This window comes from Mytilus edulis, chromosome 3 (assembly GCF_963676685.1).
Source record: "Mytilus edulis chromosome 3, xbMytEdul2.2, whole genome shotgun sequence".
Taxonomy (NCBI): domain Eukaryota; kingdom Metazoa; phylum Mollusca; class Bivalvia; order Mytilida; family Mytilidae; genus Mytilus; species Mytilus edulis.
This window is the reverse complement of record NC_092346.1, coordinates 26,952,459-26,965,089: the sequence shown is the minus strand read 5'-3', so window position 1 is coordinate 26,965,089 and position 12,631 is coordinate 26,952,459. Positions and strand designations below refer to the sequence as shown.

General features: G+C 31.1%; 1 protein-coding gene across 8 annotated transcripts in view; it reads right to left on the bottom strand.

Annotated features, from left to right (window-relative positions):
* LOC139516120 (spectrin beta chain-like) overlaps positions 1-12,631 on the bottom strand; it is a 95,714-nt gene that overhangs the window by 68,167 nt on the left and 14,916 nt on the right. For all 8 annotated transcript variants that reach the window (XM_071305979.1, XM_071305980.1, XM_071305978.1 and 5 more), the window contains exons 3-5: positions 8,860-9,027; positions 4,310-4,426; positions 1,571-1,641 (exon numbers count right to left, since the gene is read on the bottom strand). In XM_071305979.1, the coding sequence (XP_071162080.1) occupies positions 1,571-1,641; positions 4,310-4,426; positions 8,860-9,027 (356 nt within the window). The remainder of the gene's footprint in view (positions 1-1,570; positions 1,642-4,309; positions 4,427-8,859; positions 9,028-12,631) is intronic.

Genomic DNA, 12,631 nt, shown 5'->3' with positions numbered 1-12,631 from the left:
TCACTCTAGACTTATGTAAGGCTAAATTAGGACAGTTTTTGACCCAGGGAACATTTATCACATTCATGCACCAACCTAGTTTAATTTTAAAGATAAACATAAAAGGCTCTTTTCACAAAAAACATACCATAAAAAATAATTGTAAATTATTCTGAAACGTTTATAAATTACAAGTATTTTTTCTCTTGTAAGATTTTCTATAAAAAGAGTTACTGATCCCTATTCCCCTATCTATTACATTTTCATTCTAGTCCAAGGGTGTGGTGAAATTTTTTCTCTTTCATCAATAATTCAATCTTATCCTTATATTTTTGTTGTTGTTAAGAATTCATTCACCTGGATAAGAACATTTAAGAAAACTAAAGTAATACATAATGTGGCCATATTTCAAATATTTCATTTTAAAGTTTCGTTTGTTTTGTTGATTTACAAGATATTTGAAAAGGGAATTATTGTAATAATTCTCAATTTTAACATCTGCAATTCAGTCCCAACAGAAAAAATTATTTCCTGGGATGAGTTAAGTAACAACCTTTTTGTCTTATAAACTATTTATTTAACTACCCCATGCAAAGCATTGCAGTTTCAACTTTAAAGATAAAAAATGTAAATAAAGTAAATAAAATGCCTTCCTCATTCTTTTTATAATTCATCCGTAAGTTAATGCACTACTCACACGGTATAACTTTTTAGATCGTTTACACTAAAAATTTACATTTAAAAAGATATATCATCTATACTGATCTCAAAATATCCTATTGCAATTCAAAATGTTTACTTTTACAACCTAGTAAAACGTTTTTATTGTCCTTTGAGGTAGTTGATCCTGCTTAGGTCTACAATTAACAATGCACAAAATTTTCCAAAAAGTTTTTTTATTTGCCATCAATTATTTGGTTCATCATGACATTTTTTCATTTCGTTATCATTCGATATCAAAGTATTAATTACTACTGTGTGAATTTTCGGGTGTCCCATTTCTTTAAAACGTTTTTATGTAAAATTAGCTTGTGGTTAACTCCCAATTAATTTCTTGACCCTGAACCAAGATGGTGTCAAAAACATAGCTTGGTTTAAATTCTCGTGTGTGCTTAGACCTTCTTTTTGAGACTAAATCTATATTCAATTAGAGTAACAACGCATTTTAAATCCTCTAAAAGATATCTTAGTGCATGCCTTTGTTGAACTGTAAATAGTCAGCTTTCTACAATTGTACATGTAAAGTTTCTAGTTTCAGTTTTGTCAAATTTTAAAATTTGATAACTTTAAGCGTTACTGTCAAAAATGTTTCATTCCAATCTTTTCTGTTAATGTAGTTTCTATAAAACCTTTCATAAATTAAATGAAACATGACCTGCTTGTAAATTATGACAAGTTACCTCTTAAAATACATTTGTAAACACAATTTAAGTATTTCATACAACCTATTTGTACCAAAACATCAAAATATAAATTAAAAATGTCAAATCTATGCAAAAATAAACATGAACTAATTGAAATATGTTTACAAATATTACCAAATTATCTACAGGTTGTATAAAAATGTAAAAAGTTATTAATTCTATCTTACCCAGCTGTCTTTCTTTGGCACCACAACAGCAAAGCATCTTTAGCAGACCTTTTCTCTGTAGATTCTTCATCCTAAAATATAAGTAAATCATATAGTTTTTTTACAGAATATTACACAAAAATATTGCTTCCACCTTAGCTGAAACAGATTTAACCAGCACTTGACCAAAAACATGGCAAAACAACTTATTAAGGTTGCTTAACAAATTCTTTTTCTACCATACCAGATAAGGTCATCCATTCAATTTGATTATTTTGCAGATGTTTTACGATGACAATACAGTTTCTATTCAATTTCACATTATAAATATTTTTCAAGAAAGATCGAAGTTGGATGTTTTAATTTTTAATTCATGAGGATGCCCTTCAATTAGCTGTGTGTGTAAACAGTCTCATTGAAATGACTTATTCATGTAAAAGAAAAATCCCCTCACATTTTATTTACTTAAAGGTTACTGACATATTATCTTACATTTATGACAAAGTTATCTCATATAAGAGCAGACAATTTTTCCACCAGGGATTTAAGCATTCTCAAGGCTTAACTTAGATTTTGTTCATACAAATATATGACCCACTGACATACAGAATATTTTCATCATATAATGATACTTATTTGCCACAATGATATCCATGAAGGGTATATATTATCGAATACAATTGATATTTTTGACAACACGAAATATTATCTTAGTAAGTGGTTACTTTAACTTTTATTTGAACCAGATACAGTACAGATGGACTAACAGAAAGTCAGATGCAAAACATTATGTGTAGACCGCGGCATACATTATCTATTTGTATTGACTTAACAAGATCAAAGTTGGTGTACCCCATTTGAAAAATTAAAGAAAAAACTACAGATACAGGCTCTTAACTGGATATTTCTCTTGTATTAGTCCTCAATTAAGATTTACAGCCTAGAATGATCCCATTTTCAAGCTTTCCTTACTTGATTTCTTTACCAGGTTACTTGAGCATTTTATCAATCCAAATTTTTAAACAGAGTACTCAGTGGCGGATCCAGGGGGACGGTTCCGGAGGTTGGAACCCCCTTTTTTTGGACGATCAATGCATTTGAATGGGGACATATAGTTGGAACCCCCCTTTGTCCTGGGTTGGGAACCTCCCTTTTTTAAAATGGCTGGATCCGCCCCTGGTACTTATGACTGTCTCCTTTTTATATCATGCATAAAACACATGTTGGGATCCAAAGAGGTATGAAAATGTTTAAGTAAGAGATAGACTATCTTGATAAAATTGAGAATGGAAATGGGGAATGTGTCAAAGAGACAAAAACCCGACCAAATAAAAAACAACAGCAGAGGGTCACCAACAGGTCTTCAATGTAGCGAGAAATTCCCGCACCCGGAGGCGTCCTTCAGCTGGCCCCTAAACAAATATATACTAGTCCAGTGATAATGAATGCCATATAGTATAGTATAGAAAACAAAACCTATAGGGCAACAATTGGATTTTCAAACCAATGGACTTATTACAATCAGTTTGATCAAATTCATTTCTTTCTACCGCATTCCTTTAATAGAACTTCATTACAATCTTCAATGTTCAACATCAGATCAAATTAAGGATATCTTTTTTTAAATACATATATATTTCTTACTTGAAGGTTTATTCTTTTAGGCTTAGAGATCTGGATTAGGTGGATTTGTCTGATTATAAGTCATTAAATCATCTCTTTTGTAAATACAGGGTGAGTTTTATATATATTCGTACTCTGAATCCTGAATATAGTGTAAATACTCACTGTAACAACCCCATCAGCATTTACGATTGGCTATGAATTATAAATTCATAAAGTGTACAAAGCATCCATTGTTTATTTTGTAAAACTTTATTGTTATGTAAGTATATATATTTATCTGTTCAAAACATCAATAGACAAGCTGTTCATAGAATAATATATTTCATGCAATATTTTTGGTTCATATGATTTTATTGCACTTGTTTTAAGCCACACCCAGAAATTTTGACCTTTGATCTTTCAGCAGACCTCTTTTATCAAGTTTGTTTGGCAGTGATCATTCCTTGTGGTGACCTTTTATTGATTTATAAACATACAAACATAATTATGTATCCCAACTGGTAAAAAATAAGGTAAATTAAATTGTTCAACTGGGTGCTTATCGTAAATCAGGATATTCAAACCATATTCTTTATTACATAAAACAGTGCTTTTAAAAATATGCTTTACATGTGTACTTTTGCAGTAAAATATCAATTCAGCAATATGCAAATTAATGCTGATATAATTATTTCCTGGTAAACAAATTTTATCAAGTAGATAAGGTTTGGTATCCACCCAAATTCAAGAAATAATGATGAAATAATGATGTCATCGATTAGATTTTTTTCGGTGACAATTAATCCATATCTAAAATTTCTCAAAAAATGATTGGTCTGCTCAGCAATTTTTGGACTGATAGGCCTTTTCAGAATATTAAGTCCACTAAAATTAGACCACCCTTTTTTACAAATACAGGATGTAAACAACATGTCCTTTGATTTTATTCTGGCAAGTATGTATAAGAATTTTGTGCCATATCAACAAACCATATCCTTGCTTTCCATTTCTTATACAAAAATGTCAAAGCAAATGAAGTGAACTTTTAATTGTCCTTCATCACAACGTCCAATTGAGACCTTCAATATGGAGCAAAATCTTATGCCCCACTGTAAATTGAGGCAGCCATTAATGTATTGTCTTCACAGTACTTACAACTTCAATAGTAATTTCCTGGATTTGAAACCTGAGAATAATAGTCCATATCAAACCAAGAATCAGACGTGGATTTCCATCTACAATATCTTCTGCTCCAATATTTTCAAAATACACCTGAAGAGAGAAAAAATATTATACATTATTAAATTTTTCAATTACAAACTGCAATTTATCATTTATTTTAACCGAAAGTTTTTGTATTTCATATTGGCTGAAAGAAGAGATGGCTCCAAAACATTTATTCTTGCTAACCCAGCACAATTTTTTAGAAGTAAAATAACAACAAATTAATTGTGCTATGCAAAAAAGTTCTATCATTGACAAGTAGGAAGGTTCCCTAGATCATTTGAAACTTAGAAATGTTTTTAAAAAAATCCAACCCTATTCTTTACATGTTTAGCATTTTTGCTGACTGAAAAGACACTTTAGAAAAGAAATTTTGGAGTGACCATGACATTCAACCTTGGTAAGTCATATTTAGATTATTATAATGATTGCTTAAAAACATGCGTAATAGAATAAAATTGTCCAACTAGCAAAAAACCAGTCTCTTCATTACAATGACCGTACATCAAAGTAGACCTCCTCAAAATTAACTGTTTCATAGACCTAATCCATGTATAAGGTAAACTATTAGAATTTACTGAGCAAGTTAACTTTGGGTCTTGCTGGCCCCATCATAGATCATAATGATTAAAGGCCATCCACAGAATATTTCTTCTAACCCATATGATCTTGAATATTTCTATAAATAATATATATCAAAGACATATCAGCTCAGTTATGACAGATATTAAATATCGATCTCACAAATCTGTTATCTTTTATACTAACATTCAATACGAATGTGTAAAGATATTTTGATATGTAATATATGTAAATGAAGGATATTTATCTATACATTATTTATGTCAAATATGGCCTTGAAAAAAAAATAACACACCTAAACCCAGATTGATCACATACAAGCTACTAGTTGATTTTAAAGCTTTACTGTTTTGCGTCGTCACTTTTAAAAACAATTCAATATTTACTTGTACCGCACAAAACCGCAAGTAAAAAAAGACATGCATTACTTTAATATAAATGGTTGTGTTTAACCACTATGACTAACACTTTGGTTTTTACTATATAAGGTAAAACGAAACAGGTCCTTTAATAAATCTATTTAATTTTGTAGAGCATTCATCATATACAATTATGCTGCATAAAAATAGATATAGTATACTACTTTTAAATGTTTAAAAATTATGTCGACAATAAGCTGATCTACTTTTAGGTCAACTAAGGGTTTTTTTAAAATGTAAACTTCTTCTGTGGTCTCACAGTAGCACACTACCCATAAGTGTGGGAGGTCTCATGTTCAGCTCACAGTCAGATTGATAACTTCCTTGCTTAGTTCTGTAGCCCCTTATGCATTGGTGGAGCATAAGCCACAAATGATATACTTTAGATTTTGATAAATGCTTTTAAAATTGGTATTTGTTGCATCCCAACTTTTTTCTTTATTTTTGTTTCTTGTTTATCTTTAAATTAAGAGCAAGAGCAAAGTCAGACTTATGTATTATAAAAACAATACAAAACACAAAAGGATTCTGTTAAAAATCTAACCTGTTGAGTGCATCTTAGTGAAACTGGCTGATTTTGGGTGATTATTATATAAAGAGTGATTACACTCTCATTTTACACTACTGTCATATACTATTGGATATACAGTCTCAGAGGTATATCAGGGTGAATCACTCACAAACACAAACATTCACCAACAAGAATTAATCACCATGTGCATTTTGTGAGAACTGTAGACGGGTTGACGACCTATTGTCATTTTAATGTGTTCACATGGAGTGATATGCATACCTGCAAACTGTTGTTACCTTTTACTTAAACGTGTTAGAATTCAACATAGAAGGGTTCATTTTGGTGTCTTATTAAGTTGTTCTTATACTGAAAATGTTTGTAAGATTGTCGCTGGAGGTTAGACATATATCTATCCATCAATCTTTCGAAAACATTTTTTCGCACTCTTTGCTTCGACTCCCACGCTTACTGTTCAATATATATATTTATATTTTTGATCATCAAATCAACAAGGGACATCAAGGACTGATTTTAGTTTCATGAAGGTTTTGTCTTAATTTCACCTAGCATAAAAAGTGTTTTTTACAATGCCTTTTATTAACCCACCATTTTCTTTGCAAATGCCTGTACCAAGTCAGGAATATGGTAGTCGTTTTTCAGCTTGTTTTGTTTATTAATAGCATTAGATTTTTTTCAGTTTTTATAGACTTCTGGGGGTTACTTCCCCTTTTTTAATTTTCTTTGGAGTTTGGTAATTTTGTTATACAGTGAAACCTGTTTAAACCGAACCTCTTCAGGACTTAAAATTGTGTTCGGTTTTATCAGGTTCACAACGCATACAATTTGATATGACGGTGCTTTAGAAAATGTTTGGTTTATACAGGTTTTCGGTTTAGCCAGGTTTCACTGTACTTTTATGCTATGATTATTTCCCAACAAAAATAAGCTGAAGATAAGGGAAATGGACTACATGTTTAAAATTTTGGCAACTTACAAAATGAATTTAACTCATTAGTTTACAGTACTTTATTTTTTACTGTCAATATATGTGAAGTTTTATTTTTAATGTTCCATTTGATTTTCTTAACATTTAGCAATATCGATCGAGTCCCAAAAATGGAATACATGTATGAATATTTCCTTTCTCCAATTTTAACAAATACTCTCTCGGTTCAAATATCAAATAATTGTATCAGATCAATGTTTACATATACAACCATGTTTTCCAAAACAACACCAAATTAAGAAAACTTTGTACATTTTAAATGTCAACCTGTACAACAACTAAGCGTGTACTTTCTTATATACATTAACTAAAAATAAATTAGTCATTTCAATGCAGAGAGATAATCTTCAGATACTATCGTATTGTAAACCTTTAAAACTTTGCATTGGTAAAAAGCTACCTGTTACGATAATAGTGAAGTATTCACCTTACGATAAAGAATGTTGAGATTTAAGCTGACAACATAGTTATATAGGGGTAGATTGTACCCAGTAGAGAAATACTTCAAAAGATATCAAAGTGCACCTTTTGGCACCTGGCCTTTTTTCATAACACGGAGACTTAACATCTGAATTAACATTTGAGCTTAACAAGTTTCATATCAGTGATGTGGAATAAACGAAATAGTAAAAAACACATGCATATTACTGCACCTGTTTTGTACATTTTTCTACCTCCAAAAATTTTTATACTTAATATGGTGCTTTTTATTTAAAAGGGCTTCAATTTTTGTCACTATACATTAGAACACAATAAATCAAAAGTAAAATTACATAATCAAAGCACTGTGAGCACTATTGATATCAGAGCTGTGTAGGTCCTATGAGGTAATTAATCAAATCACATTTTAAATTCATATTCTATGTAATGAGACCTGGACTACATTTCCTTAATAGTCATTATCAAATAGCATGTATTTATTCTTGGCATCTTAATGCAGAGTTCTATTCAAAGTACCAGTACCTATAACTAAAATTTGTTATTATTGTTAAATTGCCAAAAAAATTAATAGAATACAGGACATTTTTATAACGAACCAGATGAAATATTTGAAACTAGATACAGAATTATTTTTTTATAATGGCAAATACATGAACATTAGATGGCCTATGCACCAGAAACCAATCTATAAACTATACTTAACAAATTCCGTTTTCATCAAGGGCAAAGTACCAAACATTAATCATTTTGTTAGCATAAGAGTGTAAGAGTGAAATGTTTATCAGATAAAATTTAAAAATAATTAAAATAATTCCATATTTTACCGCTAGTTGTCCTTATACATATATATACATGACATTGACAAACAGAACATTTTTATAAACCTCTGTCCCTCTCATAGTTTGTGACAAATCATCACAGAAGCAGTTTTCAAACTTCTAATTGTAACTTTTATAAATAGAAAATATATATATAATAGGTATAAAATAGAGGATGTAACAGGTACCTAACAGTGAGAGAGCAACCTTTATAAACAATAAACAATTAATCAAGATCACCAAAGGGTTTTCAATAGTGGACAGTTGCCTACAATAAGACAAACTCTAAATTGACCTGAACTCTTGACTGGATATCTGATACAAACACTAAATTCTTCAATTAAATAAACAAAATGTGATCAACAACAACCAATGATTCCTACTTTTGATAGACTGATGCTTGCTTAATGTCTTGCTATTAAAGTACTATAAAACATACATCTGTGGCAGGGTAAAACTATATCTTTATGTTAAAGGGAAATAACTCTTAAAATCATCAGTATGTTTGTGTTAACCACTTTCATAAAAATATATTCTAAGCTTCTAAGTTACATAGATCATTTCCAATTTGTTTTAAGTAAATGCTTAATAAAATACATTGATGAAATTTTACATTTGCAAACGTATAACTGATTTAAAGAGTTATCTCCCTGAACCAATTTCTTTCTCCTCAAGTACATCATTAAACATAAGACACTTACCTTAGTTATAAGAAATTTGAGACATCTGCTAACATTTTCAACTTTCTGTACTCTCATCATCCCCTTGTTAGGTTTTCCTATGGTTTCACCAGAAATGATTTCTAATAATTTCATTAATATTTTCCCATCTGCTAAGTCTGTGAACAAGTCTTTTATTTCTAGTCTGGCCTGAAAAGAAACAAGAAAAGATACTTTAATAAGTATGTAAGACCCATTGGTGGACTTCGGCTGTTATCTGCTCTTTGGTCGGGTTGTTGTCTCTACGAAAAATTCCCCATTTCCATTCTCAATTTTATCTTCATAGTTTCATAGTTTATTAAAGAAAACTCAGCATTTTTATTCATGGAGTACTTTTTAATATGAATTTCAATTCCTTAAGTTTGAATATGACCAACACCACATAGTGTAAACTATAGAAGGCGTGAACAGAGCTTATAAATTCATGAATTAACACTGAAATATTCCAATATAATGGAAAAGTCTTTGTTTTTCTCTAAAACCCCTAACATTACTGAGATCAAAGAATGAAATAACTATGTTGGAGGTGCACAATAGCACAAAGAAGATTTTGAGAAAGTTTCATCTAAATCAAGATGATGGTATAGCATGTATATTAGGTGGGGCTTCAGATTTTTGCTATGAGAAATCTCAAAAGTCATTTTGATATTTTTAAAAAAGATAAAAAACATTGTTCTAAGAGGGGCTTCAGTCATTTAATGTTTACACGGACAAATGAACTAACAGTCACATCAATGACTTCACACGGACAAATGAACTAACAGTCACATCAATGACTTCACACACATTATATAGGTGTAACACCACTAATTCGGGCCCGGCCAGAAAGCACATACCAGAAAGTAGTATATATTTGTAGGACTCTAAAGTGCGATGGGGACGCTAAAGTACGATGGTCACGCTAAAGTCCGATGGTCCGCGAAGTATAGACGTTATAAACGTAGTTTGATTATGACGTTTTAACAGTCATTTATACAAACCAAAAATGAACACGCCGGTTTTTGATTAAAAACTTTTGAACCAAATTTGAATAACTTAAATCTAACCGTGCTTTGTCGGTTAGAGAAAATGTGTTTTATTTCGGTAGCTGGAAAAAGAACTGCTGCAGTCGATCGTTTTACTATAGGCCTAATAGATACAAATAGTATTCGCATATTTAGATATCCTGTATCCTGCTTTTATTGGAAGCGAACGGATACATTTGAATCATTGTTTATGTTGCAGTTTAGTTTGCGGTTCCCTTTAAAATGTCGCTTTTATTGAAAAGTAGCGTGTACAATATAAAGGTACATATTTTCATGTGTAAGTTATAACTAATCGCCTAAAACATTAGTTTGTACATTGCCTGAAAATATAACATGGATGCGTAGTTGCTACAAAAAAGAAGAAAAATAAGCTCGGAAAACATCGCCTTTCTCTCTCATTTAAATTAACCAAATAAATGTTACATATTCCGACAATAATCGAATTTTGTATCTTTTAACTTAAAAAGGACGATTGTAAGGGGAGGTGTACCCATAAACTACACCAATTATAACAATATTTAATGCGCACTAGTTGTCAAAAAATCATTTACAAGAAATATATAGTATTCTGTGACACCTAAATTACCTTTTTAGCAATTACTACGTGGTCGGTCTTTGAGAATTATTCACTTAAGGCTACTGTTAAATTATACTGCCTTTCAAAATCTATGGTATACACCTTATAATACTAGATAATACAAAAGGGCTTTTGTTGAATTAAGTGTTCTTTAATTTTTTGTTTATTATAAAGCCCTCGAACTTTACCCTTTGGTACATCGCACTTTAGCGTGATATACCATCATACTTTAGCGAACAAACAACCATCGCACTTTAGCGTGCGACACCATCGTACTTTAGCGTAGACCATCGCACTTTAGCGTGACCATCGCACTTTAGAGTACCATCGCACTTTAGAGTCCTACATATTTAACACAAAATAGTTCCTACGCATGGACATAACTTTCAAAATATTTAGAGTATTTTATTAATTTTGGTATCAAATGAAAGCTGCATGACTAGTGATCATTGTAGAACAATTTTTGACTGATAAATTTGAATAATAAAAAAATGGCATGAAATTTAAAAAGGAGGGTACATTTTGTCTTTTTGTCAGATCGGAAGTACCTGTTTTGGTACATCCGAAGTTCCGGGAACCAGTTCTTTCTTATATGCCATGTAAGGTATGTTGATTTTTTCAGTACAGGACACCAGAAGGTGTTGCTTTGACATGCAATGATTGTCACTTTATTTGAACTTAAGATAAAAGAGCTGTGACCACTCGAAATTGAGGAATTTAACATAGAAAGCAATTGGGCCATTAATTAGTGGTGTACTTCCTATATTATTTAGCAGGGCTACACATTTAATAACAGTGCTTATTGAGCTTATTGGGTTGTCAATTTAGGGAACAGTTGTACCAAACATTTATTTGAAGATTTTACTGTCGCAAATTAAGTTGTCTGAGTATTGCTTAGTGGTTGGTGAAATTGTAAATTGCAAGTTAAAAATTCTATACAGATTGTCTGAGAGTACTTATTTAGAAATTAGGATACTGTTGTTCAGATTCAGAGAGGCTTCAGTGGTGCCATTTCATGTCTCAAATTTGTTTTACAGAAGTTTAATATACAACCATGATGGCATCCATAGCTGTTTTAATTATTACACCAAAATCTACTTTACAAACATGACAAATGACTCTGTATTACAATGGACCAACCTCCTATGAATTTCAAGATTGTTTCTTGGCTGGATAGCAGCTAACAGTTTATGTAAGGGAGCTACCATTTGATTTTTATCGGGGGGGGGGGGGGGGGGGTGGGGCTAGGATGAAAAATTTTGTCCTGCATTTTTTTTTAGCTGTAATCTCTGTCCTGCCTTTTTTTTTTCACTCTGTTTGGTCCTGCTTTTTTTTTTTTTTTAGTTTATCCTGACTTTTTTTTACCTAAATTGTCGTCCTGACTTTTTTTTTTGGCAATTGTCTCATCCTGCCTTTTTTTTTTACTCAAAACTCCTGTCCTGCCTATTTTTTTCAAATTTCATCCTAGCACCCCATAAAAATCAAATGGTAGCTCCCTAAGAATTTATAAAGTATCTACAGGTATTTTGAGGAAAGTATAAAATACTTTCAGTATAGAGACCATTAATCAGTAAATATTTTATGAGGATCAGGCAATCCTACAGTTCATTTACAAGTGAAAAAACACATTATAAAAGATTACGTGTTTTTGTTGTTGTAAGGGGCTGAAAGCCTGAAACATATAGATCATTACCCTATTAAGAGAATATGATGGACAAGGAGAATTTGGACATCTGTCAAATTCATCATATAAAAATTTAAGTTATGTTAGGTCTTTAAAATTGGCAAATCATCAGTTTCAAAGTGAGTAAAAACAAATATCTGGAGGCATTTACAAATCATCGTCATTTTTATTGGCTTGTTATAAAAGGAGATGGATTGTTCTTAAAAAAACCACCTAACAGTCTAATGCTATGACTGTGAATGTTTAGTATGTCTCGTATATTACATAAATAAGACGAATTACTGTAACCGCATGCATTGGTGAAAACCTGTTTTCTTACAATGAATTTTAAAGTGCCTAATGACTTTACCTGAGATTAAAATATAAAAGGTGATACATTTCACCTGTGTTGAAATGCACACCTCTCGAATACGATGGGAAAAATTAAACATTTAATGCATTGAATAGGTGCATTGAAAGCATGTGTAT